Source organism: Ptychodera flava, chromosome 8 (genome assembly GCF_041260155.1).
Source record: "Ptychodera flava strain L36383 chromosome 8, AS_Pfla_20210202, whole genome shotgun sequence".
Lineage (NCBI taxonomy): Eukaryota > Metazoa > Hemichordata > Enteropneusta > Ptychoderidae > Ptychodera > Ptychodera flava.
In genome coordinates, this window is record NC_091935.1 from 7,741,169 (window position 1) to 7,758,616 (window position 17,448).

The 17,448-nt window shown below is 38.8% G+C and overlaps 1 protein-coding gene across 1 annotated transcript; it reads right to left on the reverse strand.

The window, feature by feature from the left end:
* Window positions 1-1,847: 1,847 nt before the first annotated feature.
* On the reverse strand, window positions 1,848-16,281 carry LOC139138363 (uncharacterized). The gene is made up of 4 exons (XM_070706700.1): window positions 16,194-16,281; window positions 5,983-8,898; window positions 4,832-4,976; window positions 1,848-4,334 (listed from the first exon to the last, which is right to left on the reverse strand). The coding sequence occupies exons 2-4, from the start codon at window positions 8,857-8,859 to the stop codon at window positions 4,144-4,146; spliced, it is 3,213 nt and encodes a 1,070-aa protein (XP_070562801.1). The 5' UTR covers window positions 8,860-8,898; window positions 16,194-16,281; the 3' UTR covers window positions 1,848-4,143.
* Window positions 16,282-17,448: the final 1,167 nt, after the last annotated feature.

The following is a 17,448-nucleotide window of genomic DNA, read 5'->3' on the forward strand; positions in this document are numbered from 1 at the left end:
AACTAGCCGTTAAATCGCCTGATTTAAAGTGCCGCCATGCGGTTATATGTGGCCTGTGAAAAGCCTATCGCGAAATCGCTTATTAGTACATGTACTTCAGCTACGATGGTATAAATATGACATTAAACTGGTCCAATAATCATTTCCATTCAAGGTAATATATTACCAGGTCCATGGGACAATTGTGATTTACAAATTAAAGTAGGACCATCCTGAACCACTGATAGTTAGTGGTGGTACAAGGTGTTCGGAATGGGTAAGCGTACCCTGCTAGCATGCTACACCCGTCAGGATTGGTCCCAAAATTGGCAGTAGTTGTATTAACTTTTTATTTTGACAATATTTTTGTTAAGTTTATACAATTGCGTTCTTGTTCTACTCCCTACAGCATGTTGAGCTACTAGTATCCAATATTCAGCTTGCCAACACAGCCTACGTGTACCGTGCATTTGCATCATTCAATTATCACCAATATTTAGACAAACGGGCTTTGTTGACAAACTGAATATTGTGTTTTTCAGCAGCATGCAGGAGAGAGACACCAAGAAACTGTGTTTGAGCATAGAAATATTGAAAAATTATCAACAGTTGTAGCCCCTGCCCCATTACAAGGCCAACTTGTGTTACGAAAATTTAATGGCGTTCATACATTTTTAGATTTTTTGAGATTAAAGATATAAAATGGGACAAAACGGTTCTAGATTTTGTTCAATTATTACTAACATTAATTATTACTAACCATAGGACGACATCAAAATGTTGGGAGTCAAAATATTTTCAGGTCCCCCTATAGGCAGAGCAAAACTTTCAAGTCCCCCCTCGGCTACCCCAAAATTTTCAAATCCCCCCCCCCTGAATTCCTCCAGCCCCCTTCACCATCCATTTTTTGAGCGCGGCCTAAGTAGATCGATTTTCGGCTCGATCTATCGATTCCGTAGTCGATGTGCCCGTCACTGCAACCTAAATACTCACGTGAGTATTTACTCAATTCTCTGGAAATTAATTTAATACTCATGTGAGTATTTTGGATGCAGTGACGGGCGCATCGACTACGGGATCGATAGATCGAGCCGAAAATCGATCTACTTTAACCCAGCTAAGGAACGCCTGTGGTCTGGATACAGTACATATTACGGAACGGGCGTTCCGTATGGAACCAGCTACTTTGTGTTTACGCCTCGACTTAAGAGTTAATCGAAAGGGTGATGTATATAACACAATTCCGAATAACGATGGCAAGTACGAGTGAATCATTTAGTAAGAGTTTTGAAAGATTCACTATACCAGCTTGCATGTAGAGTGGTTTTAGAAATACTGTACCTACGTGTACCTTCTTGACTGCAAGTACGCCTCGCCTGAAAGACTCGTTGTTTACTTTGTTAGCAGGGGCTTAGCGATCAACACCAAAATACCTTATCTGACCTTTCACGGAAGTAGAAGTTATATTACAGCGGTTTGCTTTGAAGCATTGGCATTACGCGAACTAGATATATTGTCTAAATTGAAGCGTTGCCAACACTGCCAGGTATAATTATCAGCTGAGCAGTAATTCCAGTCGATCACAGAGAAATCAACTCTGATAAAGTTGAAACATTGTCCTGCAGGATGTTAGACGTAGTCGAAACTACTACACATGAAAGCAATTGATATGCCTCAGACATTGCGTTGATATGTGCTGGGGCGTTGTTTTGACTACATCTGACCTCCTACTAGACAATGTTTCCACTTTTACAGTGTTGATTCCTTTATCACCGACTCATATTACCGCGTAGCTGATAGTTACGCCTCACAGTGTTGGCAACACCTCAATTTAGACAATATGTTTAGTTTGCCTATTGCAAATGGGTCAACGCAAACCACTGTAAATACACACGGCATATAGGCACGTATCACATGAGACTAACTAAGTTTATACTCACAAGTTACCAGTTACAAAGTGTTATTAGCTTCATAACAGCCGCACAGTGTCTTATAGGTATACAAAGCAGTGGCCACTTACCACTATCCTTCTTTAACTTGAACGAAAACCAGGAACGTAGTTAGTGTTCGGTTAATGTGCTGTACCACGTTCCCTCCAGGACCGTTGCTGTACAGTCGATCCCACCGGCTAAAGTTGTTCGCACTTATTACGCACTCACGGCAGACATAACCATCAACATTCAGAATATAGTGCATGCCGTGTTGCTCTTATTTGACACGTTAAAGGTTGCTAGTTTGGTGTAATTGTTTGACATTTAGCAAGACTATACTTTTAAACAATTGCTAAGTAGATAAAAATAGATGAAACTTTGAAATTATGGTCCGCTACCTCCGCTACCCTTCGCTGCCCAAAATCTCATAAGCATAAATGAATCGTGCCCCGAATTTGGCATTAATTGACTAAGTCGTGGCAGTTATTTGGCTTTTCTACTCTAACGCCTGCCACTCCTGTCAGCTCTTTTTGGTGTACAGTGTGACATGTTTTAATGTAAAGCGTGCCCCGAAGCAAATTGTTTCTTGCTTCCCTAACTTCGTCGGTTTCATAGACATATGTTGTCTATATGATATTTTAATCCAATGCTGACCGAATCAGCGGAATGAATGAGTCATGTTACATTCAAGGGATTGTGCAGGTTTTTAAAACGATGTCTGAATACTGATGGCCGACGCTGTTTCTGCTATACTTCAAGTATGAATACAAAATATATACTTGAACTTACTTCTCAAAAAGTTTAGTGTGTCAGTTATGAATATTGTTTTTAATGTATTGATCGCTAGGACCAAAACTAAACAGCAAAAAAGCGTCATAAAGGTTATAGGTCAATAGATTAAAGTAGAATGTATCAAGTCACCATACACATTATATTTCTGTTAGCGTACGCACTGGCTTTGAAATCGCACATTCTTCAATTAACAATGCAAGTACAATACAGGATGAAAAATGTTTGTGATCAACAGAACCAACAATTCATTACAAAACTATGGCTCCAAATGTTTCCACTTTCAATAGAAAGATTGACTAGAGTGATCCTTAAAATGTAACACAATTTGGCTCATAAAACCACTTCCTGTAAGAGTCTACTATTTGACAACAAATGTTGCTTCAAAGGGTACCTTTCGAGATATCGTAGTTCTTTGACAAGAACCTATCGTCCTCAGCTTTGTTACAGAAGAGAAAATGTATAACTTTTGTCAAAGCATTAATTTATGACATTTCACATTTCATTATGTTATCCACATTATTGCTACCTCTATCTATGATTTGCAACATAAGGTCAAATTCCACAAGTCAAATTGGCTCCTTATAATCATTAAATCTCACAGTATCAAATGTTGACATATATAGTCAGCGCACAAAATCGTTTAACTAGACCTATAAACCTGTCAACTGTTTTCTTTACAAGAAAGGAAACACAAGTAAAAAGTCATCCCGGAAAGATATCACAATGCATTGAAAAGAGAATGCTAATAGTAATTGACCTTTTAGATATAGCAATGTCTAAGCTTTCTACAAATGTATGTTTTATGGCATTTCTACTTTTCTTCATTTAGCAGGAACTATAGTACCCCTCCCTCTTATCATTATAGAGCAATATGTGTCAACGAGTGGTACCGAATCCCAAAATATCCCATCATAACATATTTTCTTGTAAGGTGTGTAGAGAAGAAAAGTATATCGTTTTAGCGGGTTAATGCTTGGTACACAATGGCCCCCTTAGGCCCAATGACTATGTAGCAACCAAACTACAAGCCATCCTGGCTCCTCTATGAGATAGCCAGGCTGGTGAAATGCGATTGTCTCGATAACTGAAGCTTTAACTCTGCAATTAGTATTTTAATTATGACAAACGTTTTATCGTCATATGCATGCTTCTATGTAAATACAGATAATTTCCTTATGGACAAATTGTGTCCGAAACTTATATCTATATTCAGACTAATTAAGATTCATGTTCTACATTACTAAATTTGGTAAACAAAGTCAGTGAGCCCTACTGGTCTTCGAATAACGGATGTAGAAGGCAAACAGTCTGACCTGTGCCCATGTCTAGGTTGTAAGCTAGGTCATTTTTGTCTTTCATAGTTCATGCGTATAATGCCAGTCATCAACGTCGTCAGGTACCCTGGAGATGAACAGAGTTTGTTATTTACAAAATGTTTCTCTTAGGAGTACACAATGTGGTTCTTTAAGAGCAAAACGAGGTCTACTCTTGACAGGGACGGTCGTTGAAGGACATCAATCAGTTCTTTGATTGTTACAGGGCATCTTGTCGACCAGTAGTGCAGCACTTCACCGCAAGGATTTTTGCAATGCGAGAACACTCTGACATCTTCCATCGAACAGCCAATTTCAGCTGAATTGCACAGAGATGTAAAAGAGAGAAGTGTCAGACAAGATCACAAAATGAAGACATCCAGTCTGCCTTTAAAAAATCGTCACATTCAGAATAGCCAAATAGGTCCTGTTGCTCGTAACATTCACAGAGGTTAGGGCCAGTTAAATCAGAGACAATAACACATTGGTTGAGGAAATAACAAACAATAACTACGATTTGAATATGGAACGCCTTGATCGAACATCCCCAAGAAGCTTGCATTTTTATTGCTAAAACTTGTTTAATTAAGCACTAACCCCGACGCAGGAGGGTGTACACAATATTAGCTACATTGTGCAACATGGAAAACAAACGGCCTGGCGAGTTCTATTCAGAGCGAATCATACCAAAATTTCGTGTATACCCGCCTGTGAAGAAGAATTGCTATTTAGAGCTTCATTTAATGTTGACAATCACCAATATTAGTGTAATGACATGCTTTTAATGACATTTTAACAGATTTGCAAAGGGCTTACCTGCTAAATCTCTCCAATCACCAGCGACAACACTCTCAACATTCAAATTGTTACATAGTTGCTTATGTAGCGTTGGTGGCATATCAATGACCTTTCCATCTGGGTGCATCACTGAGACAAACATATCTTGTATCCCGGTTCTCGACTGGAATCATACAAATATTATCACAAAACACAACTCCTAAATGACAGTGCTCATTAAAAACTATTTGACATATTCTGAAAAAGTAAATAATGCAATTTATGCTATTTCATTTTGCATGAGCTTTATTTGATTAACATATTGCTATAGGTAAGTCAGACATGGACAGAGGTCGTTCCATCACAACCGTTCTTTCTGGAGATTTCACTACAGTTGCTTTCTATCCACTACACAGTTGAGAGAAAAACCGCAAGTCAGCGTACCAGTCATTATACCACTCACAAATTAAATTGTAAAAACAATTTGTTCTGAAAGCCTATGAAGTACAACGACACTGGTAATAGTTACCACTTCCTGATATTGATAGAAAGCCTGTTAAACACGTTATAAAATTTATACCAATTTAAATTGGGATTATGATGAGTAAGTGCATTGATAAACATTCACTCAAATGCAAATTCGGGTTGTCTTACTTTCGAAATGTATTTATTGCCGACTGTCTTCAGGGGTTTCACTATTATGTAAGGATTATGGTTATAACATTCATGACATAACATAAAAGATGAAGGAAGTTTATGCTGGAGAGACTATATTGAACATCATGTTTCAGCAGAGGATTATTTCACAAATATTACCATTGTGTTACTTTGGGATCCTCACATGTGGCATTCATTCTAATCCTGTATCATTTTTGTACATTGAGCGAAAAGTTATTACTGCACTACTTGGTAATCTATTGACCAACGCGAAATAAATAATACTTGTTCAAGTGATAAGCATAAATGGAGGGTGTTTTAATAGACCAATATACCCGCCGTCAATGGATAAGGTCCCGATGGTTTAATACCTATCTAATACGCCACCTATAGGACCAGGAAAGCTGAAAACATTCAGTACCTGCATTTTACTGTGCTTGGCACACAATAGAATATAAGAGAAAATACCCAACAAAATATCCTACATATGAGAAGGTACCTGTGTCAGTGAATAGTTTAAGTATATCACTTACGGCATTTCTGCTCTTGAAAACGTCCACCACGTGATTTTGTCCTTCACAGAGAAAGTTAAAAGGACCAGCTTCCCGCAAATGACAATCTAGTTGACTTGCCAATTTCACAACATGTAGCTTCCCTTGGAGTTCTGGAGTTCTGTGATCTTCAATTGGACACAAAATGCCAAATTTGTACTCAAGATATTTAAAATCTCGCCGTCGAATCACTTCTAGGTGATCTATCAGCCAGGCTATGCACTTTCTTGAATCAGTGCCTCTGGATCTCTGAACTGTGACTTTTATCAGATTCTGTTCAGGTATGTGATGCAGAAGTTCGAGTTTGACGAGTATCTTAGAGTCTACAGTGAGTTTGCCCACGTCGTAGAAAACCTGTCGCATTCTTGGCCGATCTCTCAGTTGATCTTCATTCAAACATCGCGCTAGAAGTCGGGAAAAGACAGCGTCTGGTCGCCAATAGCCGAAGTCAAAGTAATACATCTCTTCATCTTCACTAGATATCCACCAATCTTCGGTCGCAGTACCTGAAGCTTCCTTTATCATACTTGAATAGCGTGGCATAAGACAAGGTACGCTGAACAGTTCATCCGTGCTTTCTGTTGGCTGCTGAATTGTGGGGCATATGAGGTCATAAGCAGTTAACAGTGAAATGATCACATTCATTGGCACATTAAACGGTTTCACTATGTGTTCGATAAGAGAACTGTGGAGAATTCCGTGTTGTTCCAACTTCAGCCAGTATGGTGCAACCTTCTGCAATCTTTTATAATTAGGTGGAATATTCATAAGTACTTTCATAACGTCTACGAGGAGCTGCGGATCAAAGACAACGTATTGTTCGAGTATTGGGTCGCCTGCTTGGTATATTATTTCCCCAGCCCGGTGGAAGAAACTGAGGAGATCTCGAAAATCATCATCGTTACTAATTCCGCATTCCATCGATGCATATTGGCCAACATCAGTATATGATGAGATACTTTGACAAAAATGTCTATTGTTGTCTTTGTTCTTCTTACTCAGTATCAGCTTGTAGAAATTTAAGTACTTGATGGGATATTCCTTGGTTATATACTCTGCTTTATTAACTGTGGAGCTGATTAGATATTTAATTCTATACATCTCAATGTCATTAGCTACAGAATTTTCCACCATGAACACCAGGCGCCTCTTAGGATTTAATTTTAAACGGTCACAGAAATTACCATAGAGGTTTTCATATAAGCACTGATCTATGTCCTCTTGATCTGACAGTCCAACACTGTCTCTATGAGTTCCAACAAGAAAAATGAGAGAATTTTTATCTTTTGCGTGGATTGAAATTGAATTTAACCAAAAAAGAATTCGGTTGAGTTGTTTGTATTTATCTTTAGCAGCCTCCTCGAGATTAAACACTAGAAGATAGACAGCATGGCTGGCGAGAAAGACATGGTGAGTACAGTAATATAATTCATCACCAGCGAAATCCCAAAGGCTTAGCTTCGTCGGAAGATGTTTTAAGCCTTTTTTCTGTGCCCTAAAAGCATCCCTGACATCGATTACGGGAAATGTTTGAGATTTCACTTTCCAAAACCCGCACATTTCAATTATGGGATGAGTTAAAACTGACATGAGAAAAACTAGAAAAGTCGGAGAGGCATTGCTTGTAAGAGTGAATGTCCAGCCCATAAAATATCCGGCTACCAAACCTATCAGTGTGCCTATTCCTTTATAAATAAAATAATGAACATTTAATTTTGCGTCGATTTCTCTTCCCATGAACTCACCCGTCGTTTTTCCAAAGAATAACAGTACACTACCGAGTAAAGAAAGAGTGACTTTAGGTTCAGGAATTGCTATTGAAAGAGCGACACTCATTGAAAACACACTCAATATCAAAAATGTTAAATCAGTAGTAAGTTTAGATGGTAATCGTCCCATTATGAGAGTCCAGGAGCGCACTAGAATCAATCCAATTACATGGCCTAAGGTGATTGGTGCCATTGCGAGAAAAGTTGAGACACCTTTTGTAAAATCGAACACCATCGTTAGGTCTCTCTGTATCGCCCATTCGGGCGGATGGAGCAGGCACAGGCCAAAGGCCAGTCCAGTTCGAAAACCACAACCAAAGAGAACTCCTGAGACAAAGCCTATACTGAGAAAAAGTATCATAAACGTGAAATAATTTAGGACAGTAACATTTGAAAAAAGTGATTTGCAAAACAGGATTACTGCATCGACAGTGAGATAACATCGAATGTAATGTTCTATGAATAACACAAGAGCAACCCCTGTACCATAGCGATAGGCTTCAGTGAGAAAATCAAGCCCAGCGATGGTCGCTGCAAGGAACAGGAACCACTCAAATGGAGCAAAACCATAGCTAAAGATATCACATAGTGGTATGATGCACAAAAGCTGAAAAGTTAAATATAGCCTGAATATATAAAAGGCATCTTTAAAGTATTTTGCTGTTGTCACTTTTAGCGAAGAACGGTTGTAATCGTTGCTGAGTGGCCTTTTCCCTCTTTTTCGTTTCTCACTCGTACTTTTTAGGGCAGTATACCAGGCAGACGCAAATTCAAAATCATTATGGCTGTTGTCTGCACTCATATGCCACGCACTATCCACTTCCGTAGATGCATACATTCTCGTTTCAATTCCTTCAGTGCTTGCTTCATTCTCTCGAAACGTTTCTCCCGTCAACGCACGTCGGAGGCTTGTCTTGCCGACACGAGCGTCACCTAAAAAAATAACCTTGCTTCTGTTAAATGGAAGCTTTCCGTGTCCTCTGGCTTCCGCATAGACTTCCTTAATTTCTTCATCGTTGCTAAGAACCCCAAGATTGTAGCTGCGGAATGTCGAAAATCCCGACAACCATCTCTGGAATTGGCTTGCCATGCTTGGTCAGATACGCAGATGCACTAAGTTGCTTGTGATCTGAAGATGGCAAAGAAGGAAACAATGCACAAAGTTGTCACATCATTCAATAAACTTAATTACATTAATGTTTGCAAGTTAAACGGGGCTGTTCCATTGTGTAGTTTTTTGCAATGTTTCATGATTTAAAGGACTAGTAACTGTAACTTTTAATCGTAGTTTTACTTTTACTTTTCATCTCCAATACAAGTTCTTGTTCTACGCCCAAACAGGAAGTTGAATCACTTACTACAAAGGTTGTGACCACAGTGTCTTTATGTTTTACACGCGCCTTTACTATTTATATTTGAATTGCAGTTGAACTAGAATTCATTTGTCGACAATACAAATGCGTGTACAGGCTGAGTTCTCAATATTCTGTCGGGACTACAACACGAACCTGTAGTTGACATTAAAAACCAAACTGGAGGAAAACATCAAATGCTAGAACAGCTGGCGCTTGAAATGCTTACAGTGCGTCAAATGCATGGACATGAATGAGACATATGAATTCATGATAAATGTACTCTTCAAATGATGCACGTTATCATTGCACCTAGGCGTTGAATTTGGCATACAGTAGGCCAACCCATTGCCTTATAATTGTTAACTGTTTAAACCTCTTCTTTGCATGGTGGAAAATATTATCTCCTACGCCATATAGGCACTCATTTGTTATATAGCACGCGGGCGCATGGCAGTTAGTGGCTCCGAGTTGCTTCTCAGTAAATATCATGAATGAGAAATTGCTGCACTGCCTTCCTGTGCAAGCCTATGTATGTGTTTTCGGGGCGTATGCTGAAGTTTTTCGGGTTCATAAGCACACCATTTTCATCACGTTCACTTTAATGAACTTTACTGAGCGCGATTTTTTCTGGTACTGCGATTCTATATAACTCTAGAGGAAAGTGTGGTTTTGAGACTTTGTTCATGAAAGTTCCGAGTGGTTTGCATAAGAGTAATTCCACTTGTGTCTACTTTTGATTTGGAAAATCCCACGACCGAGGAAATAATATGAGACTTATTAAATATTAAGGGTTACTGATGTAGTGCCGTGCCCACTTTTAGTTGATTTATTTGCCTTTCTTCGTCTATGAGAGCTAGGCAAAAATGGAACGGCACCCTATTGCATGAAAAATTGACTTGTTTAGCTAGAGGTTTTATGTGCGCACATGAACAGGACACGTCATGGAATTCTCTGGTGACATCTACTCTAACGTATGATTACAGATTATATATGAGCTTGTTAACATGTGAAGTTCTCATTTTAGGCAACGAAGTACGTAAGTCTGTGGATTATGTGAATATCGAATAAATTTTTAGTTTGTTTTATAATAGTGACGATACAAAAACATTTATTGATTTATTTTCATTCACATGTAAAGCTGAGTCACCGTCTCGATGATGTGATGCTTAACACGTTTTATGGCCACCAAAACATGTTTACCAAAATCAATAAACATTGCCAGCAGACTTGATGTATTGTAACACATTTACATAGGTATCCGTCGAACGTTGTACTAATACCAGGAAAAATTTGTCCCAAATTTACTGATAAGTGCTGAAATATTTGGAAGCACCCTATTCCGTTCCAATTTTACACTGGTAACTTCTGTAGCATTAATCCGGACATTTCTACTTCATAAGATAGGATTACCTAAAATGCCTTGATTTGCAAGGAAATATGACATCAAATCAATTCCAGCAACCGTTATCATTCAAGTCAAGTAAATTACCAGGTCCAAGAAACAAAAAAACAAAACAACAACAAATTAACAAAATAAATTGTGCAATCATATGTTTTATGCCTTCAAAGACCAACCTTTCCAATGGAAAGGAAATGATGCTGACTCTTTATTTGATTTAACATTGAGCTCCTGTGACACGGACAGTGCTTATTGATTGTACAATCCAAGATCAACAATGGTATCGCATACATAGATACATAGATACGCACAGATAGACAGAGAGACAGACAGACAGACAGTCACTAAGAGGCAGAAAGGCATGCAGGCAGACCTCCTGATCGCCCCGAAAAAGTTACTGACAGAGCGGAAATCGCGCACAAAACACCGTAAGCAAAGATATCTACATATAAGCTTACTGATATAAGCTTATGAAGCTGACCCAAGCGCATAGCGTAGCGAAGAGTGCATATCAATGATGGAATGCGGCAAAATTCCAGCTTTAGCATTGTGTAGGCACTTGTATCGCAATGCAACACAATAGTAAACACCTATTGCCTACTCATGGGGGCTATAGCGCCCGTCTATTACCCCGAGGGACCGTGTGTTACCAGAAACACATCGCTATTCCCCGAGGCCGTAGGCCGAGGGGTATAGAGATGTGTTTCTGGTAACACACGGCCACGAGGAGTAATAGACAAGCGCTATAGCCCGAATAAAGACCAGGCTATAGATGTTTTATAACACACCACATGCTCATGTTGTATTGTTATATAGCTTTTAATGTGTTTTGATATTTTGCACCTCAACAATCCATTGTGACAAGTTTACTGGGCGATGTTTCCACAGCGGTTTCATTTGTACGCGGTACCACTTTCTTTCAAAAATATTCTAATATACCTAGCGACATCCTTGGTTGCACTTTAATCTTTCTGTCGATGAGCTGTTCAAGTTCCTACGCTGTTTGAATGTTGGAAAATTTTGGAAAATCTGTTTTAGAGAATTGTCGTCACTTGTCCCGGACGCACATCACGTTCTAGTCACCTGCCATTGTTGCAAATCTGAAGACGACACTACGGTCACGTGACCGAGCACTTTCCCAAATTTGGTCAGAACTATTTCCCTAGGGAAATAGTATTTCAAAAAATGCCCTCTGACGTCAATTTTTGTCGATCCGGTGGGGACAAGACGTATCTATTTTCAAGTCACGTGACGTATTCTGGCGAATCACGACACGGCATGAGCAGGTGGCGTGTTATAATTTGATCTATACACGGGGATCGTTGCATATTTTCGTGGGATTTAAACCCAAAATTCGGGGAAACTTGTGGGTGACAAATCGATTGAAGATACAGCGCAGCCGAACACATCACAAGCTGACAAACAGCATAAGGGACTGGTCAGTTTCTTCAGCCTGGGGGGGGCCGTGGATTCATGGGGGGGGGGGTCACCCTGTTTTTGACTTTGGTGATAGGGGGGGTCACCATGTTTTGAAATGCCCAATAGGGGGGGTCAGTGTGTTTTTGAATTTTGACACAGGCTCATCATTGCCTAAAATGCTAAGTGTCAGCCACAAAATTCATCATTCAGTTGTATTTTTCGGCGCGCCCTTCGGGCGCGTAACTTTAATAATCAGTCATATTTTTCAGCACGCCCAACTTTAACATATCAAGCATACATACATCAGAGATATCTGTATGTTCAATATTTTCCAGCGTGCTCTTCAAGCTCATTACTTTAATATATCATACATCTTTCAGCATGCCCTTCAGGTGCATGACTTTAATATACAAGGCATATATATCAGAGATATCAGGATGTTTCATATTTTTTGGCGCGCCCTTCGGGCGCCATACTTTCAGAGATATCTTGATGTTTGCTAAGTGAAAGTGTACCATTATGAAATCTGCATTTCATATGAAAAGGATGACAAATTCCTGATACTTTTCTGTTCTCTCTGTGAGAATTCAGTATGAGAAAGCAACATGCACAAATATTTCACAATATATATTTGATACAGTGACTTATTTTAGAGATAGGAAAATGACAAGATATCTTTCCTTCTCATTGATGCAATTATTTTCCTTTGTTTCATAGGTTTTCTGTAGAAAGATGCTTTTTTATGAACAAAATAACAGTTAAAAAAGGCAGTTTTTGTCATTATTAGCTGTGCTTTTATGGTTTCAATGTTACACAAGAAAAGGTCCTCTCAGACACTGTACACATCAGATTTGGCTAAAAAAGCTCTCTATGGCTCCTCAGTAGATTTAATTGGATGGTTGGCAAGTCTTAACACCCATCAAAGTTTTTGATTCACTACTTTTTCCTCTTTGATATTAATGATTGACATCCATTTCTGTACAACAGTTCAGGACATCTGGTTAAGCAGAGAAAGTGTGGAATACATTCACAGCTCATTCAAAATACAGCTCATTCAAAATGTACTGTATTTAAACTTTAAGATTGACACTTTGAAATTCCTATCTTACAACTGACATGTCAACAATTTCACTAAAACATAGAATGACTATTTAAAATATAAATATATGTAAAATGTAAAATATATATATATATATATATATATATATATATATATATATATATATATATAATTTATGTCCATCTTTTGTTTTACCTTTGTCGCGCCCGGGGGGGGGGTCACCCTGTTTTAGAAATTTGGAATAGGGGGGGTCACCCTGTTTTCAAAATTTGGAATAGGGGGGGTCAGCCACTTTTTGACGTCGGCAAAAAATAATCCACCGGCCCCCCCCCCCCCAGGCCGAAGAAACTGACCAGTCCCTAATGTCGAGTACGGATGCTGCATGCGACATAGATGACGTTACTAAACTAGGTGAAGATCGTAATGATATAGGGGGAGCGCTTCCTAGGAAGGCAAAATAAACAACAAAAGTGACTGCCCCTTAAATGTCACGTCTGCCCCCTAATTTTGATGAATGGGGCAGAAAGTGCCCCTTTCAATAAACATGCAGAGAAAATACTGATGGACCGTTTAGTTTTTTCGGCTTTGGGGCGGCAAAATCTTGGGGTGGGGGCACACTCTCTTTCGAATCCAAAACGGGGTCTTTTTTCAGAAACACTTCGGCGCCAGTGTCTTTTAGGAATATAACAGTTGTGCATGAATGTTTTTTCTCTATGATGATTTATGGTAAGACCACGTTTCAATATCAGACATGCAACCACGATGCTAACCGAAGATTGTTCATTCTGAATCATTAAAATGTAGTGACAGACAGGCTTGCTTTAATGTGTTACAGGTTAATGTCATGACTAGTTAAACAGATAAGATATAAGACTGTCACTGTGTAAAAGCTGAACCTGTCCTATTGACCAGCAAGAACGTTGATGATATTATGACTTTATTCATCAGCAATACGTGCTGCCTGAATAAAAAGTATATATGCATGCTTTAAAGGGGAAGTTCACCAAGGACGGTTTTACAAATGTGCTAGTTGCGTGGTCACCTACCCCGGAAAAGCTATTTTCGCTGTTTATAACTCGCGCAATTTTTTACACAAACCGATAAAAATAGTTCAGGAAATTGCTAATGTCATTTGAATCATTGGAAAAAGCTCTACTCTTGGAGCTTACATCATGTGATATGGAAGCGACCATCTTCCCATGAGTATGACATTGTCCACTCACCGTCACTCAAACCAAGCTGTGCGTGTTTACATAACTTTTTATTTATACTGAGTATCCTTGCATAAACGATGAATCACTTATTATGAACTGTAAACTGTCAGATTTTGTGTTGCTGTTTACTACTGTGTTGCTGTGAGTGGACAATGCGGGACCAAAGCTGTGCATACAGTTTGCTAAACGCATGTGATATGTAGTACCGCTTTTCCGTGTCAACTTAAGCGGAAATAATTAAACTTTCGGGGAAATTAAAGTTGAAATTCGCAGATTTGAAAATAAGCCACACACTCTCTAGACTATAAAAATAATTACAATATTTTGGCCGCGAAGCTGTACGCGAAGCCCCTTTGACTGCAATAAGAGGAAATGCACGACAGTCAGCATGCATAACATGCTAGCCCGCGGTATCATACATGGAACAGATTACAATTCACTTCATTTCTGTTGGAAAATGTACTAAAATTAGGATGTCAGTCAAAAAGGCGAGGATAATTAAATAGTGTTCTGTATAGCGTAAAAAGTTATAGGAGGGCTCTTATCGTTCGCGTCTGCTCAGACGAAAAGTAATATTTGGCTTTGCACCACTGTCTGTACAAACATGTAACTTTAAAATATAATTAAGTGTGGAACTAAAGTTATGTTTCATAATTAACATTGCAACTAATTGAACATACCATGTCTATGAACATAAATACAGTTTGTGTTCACAATAACATCGACAGAACGACACTTTTCAAAGACGTTGCAAAACTTCAGAAAGTCCTTCGTCACTTGTACAGCATCCAATATAATTCTATCGATTAAAGTATTGTCATCATCATCTTCGTCAGATTCTATCTTTGGCTCTGTCATGTCACTGTCATTTTTTAGCGTAATTTCAAAAGATTTAACATATTTCTCCCAATTTGATTTCCGTGGTTTATCCTTTGTAACAGCTGGAATTTCTCCTTGTTCTATTTATTTGGCATGTTTAACCATATTAAGCTTCATTCTGTACTAAATGTACAATTTGTACCCACATCAATAAATGCATTTTGCCGTGTATACCGTGCAAAATGCAGGGGTAAATAGAGTATTCAACAATACACGACTAGCCTCTTCCGCCTTTTCGTAAGGAAAATTGCTTTGCTCGAGGACACATTATTGCAGACATACCGAAGTAACTGGGTACCGAGTGCTCTGGCTACTGCGCTGTGATAACGACTGACAAATTACAATTTATTGATGTATTTAATTATTATTTTCAAAGAGATTTACCACTGTATACAAAATGCATGTCTGTAGTGGTCGTGTGCAATTAGATATTTCTGACTGACTTTCGAAAACAAAGTAAAAGGAACTTTTACTTTGCATTCTTCTGTTTATATTTCCTAAAGATAAGTTTCATATAGCGTTTATGTATCCACAGTGCAGCTATCCTACAGCATGAAAGGATTTCTGAACAAATGCAAATCCTGCATTTGACATCACGTTTTGCACCCTTCTTGCTTAAACTCAGTCGAATCCTGCCAGGAGCCCGCCATTGCTACCGCGCTATTAGCCCTACTCTTCTCTTCCACTATGAGGAAATTCATCTCAACGGGTGATTTATACAGAAACTCTGTTTGTTGGCATTAAGTACTCTCGGAATTATGGCATTTCAACCTTAAAGGCCGGAATCAGGATCACAAACACAAATCTTTGTCGGACTACTAGTATAGCAAAGGCCTGTGTTTGTCTCACTACGGTATGACTTTGCACGACGCCGGTAAACATATATGCCTTTACGATAGTGGCATTTAAAAAAATACTGTACCTAACTTCCAGTACAAATATTAATAAGCGTCCTGAAAGACCGAGTGCCGTATATTTGTGACAAACCTAGTGGCATTTTGAAATACTGTGCTTACTTTCAGTACAAATAAACTTCCTGAAAAACTCGGCTTTGAATATATGAGAAAGATTGTGGCGTTTAAAATACACTGCACCTACCTTCAAGAAAAGCGTCCAGAAAGACCAGTCCTTGAATTTGTGAGAAGGTTTTCAGTTGATGTCAGACGAACTCATTTTGACCTGTCAGGGAAGCAGAAGTGATATAAAATTTACTTTGCACCTTTCACGTCACCTCGGCCCAGCTATAGTATTTGATTAGTTGTTCTTTTTCTGTGCCAGTCACAGTAAGCGTATCCTGATAAGCGTGAAATGCTACGTTTTTATCACATGCTCAGAATGTTGCGCATACCATCGTGAAAACTAGAGCAACGGACTAATTGTAGAAACTACGATCTAACACACTAAGTGGTCAATTAGTCCAGTCATTTACATAAAGGCTACGCCAGGGGCGGCCAATAAGCTCCGTGTCAAGAAATTTCAACAAATGACGTTTTCAGTGTTTTAAAGAGTAATCATGCTATAGCATAACACGATTTGAACTAATTTGGGATAGTTGGATGGTGAAGCAATGTCGGCTTAAACTGCAAAGGTCAGCCAATCTGCTTTTCTCTCTAATATTTAATATTGCAACATTAAGCTATAGGCCACCTAACACTTTTGAGAAATTTGAAAACTTATGAAGATCCAATTATCCAAAATTAGTTACAATCGCGTTGTATTTAAAAGCATTTATAAATTTTCATGTTTTTGAACCGAAAAAATAACTTTGACACTTTATGGGGTCCAATAATTGCAATAAACCATGCACAATTGGTTTGCATTTCAATGATAGAGCAATGATTTGGATTAAACGGGAAGTTACAGGAACGTGGAGAACGATAGGCGGATTTCTGATGACGCAGTCATTTGCATACCCTGCAGGGCGGGAGTTGTTGAATTCGCATAGCATCGCTTTGACCGTATGATAAATTTGTAAATTTGAATAATCATGATGGGCACTTTCGTGACATATGTGAAGAGGGGTCAAATGTTCGTACAGGGAACACGTTTTGATCCATATGCGTTCTCCGACAAAAAACGGAACACTTTTTCAGATTATTTTCGACTCAAGTTTAGTGGCTATGTATTCAAAGGCATCATATGCAAGATTCAATGACAATGGCCGCTGCAATGGACGCCTGAAATATGCCATAATTATTGGATTCTTGGACCAGACACGGCACGTCCAATCAGTTGCGTGGCTTTTTTATATTTGCATAGATTTACGATAATCCGGCTTATATAGGTGAAGTTCCTGTTTAAAGTGAATGTCAACATATCAACACGTACGAGAGAGAGAGAGAGAGAGAGAGAG

What these genes read in the sequence shown, in the direction of transcription:
- LOC139138363 (XM_070706700.1), bottom strand. Translation starts at nt 8,859, where the DNA reads ATGGCAAGCCAATTCCAGAGATGGTTGTCGGGATTTTCGACATTCCGC. An exon ending in TTTTCAAGAGCAGAAATGCC is followed by an intron (nt 4,977 to 5,982) that starts GTAAGTGATATA and finishes GTATGATTCCAG; the next exon opens with TCGAGAACCGGGATACAAGA. An exon ending in TGATTGGAGAGATTTAGCAG is followed by an intron (nt 4,335 to 4,831) that starts GTAAGCCCTTTG and finishes TGTGCAATTCAG; the next exon opens with CTGAAATTGGCTGTTCGATG.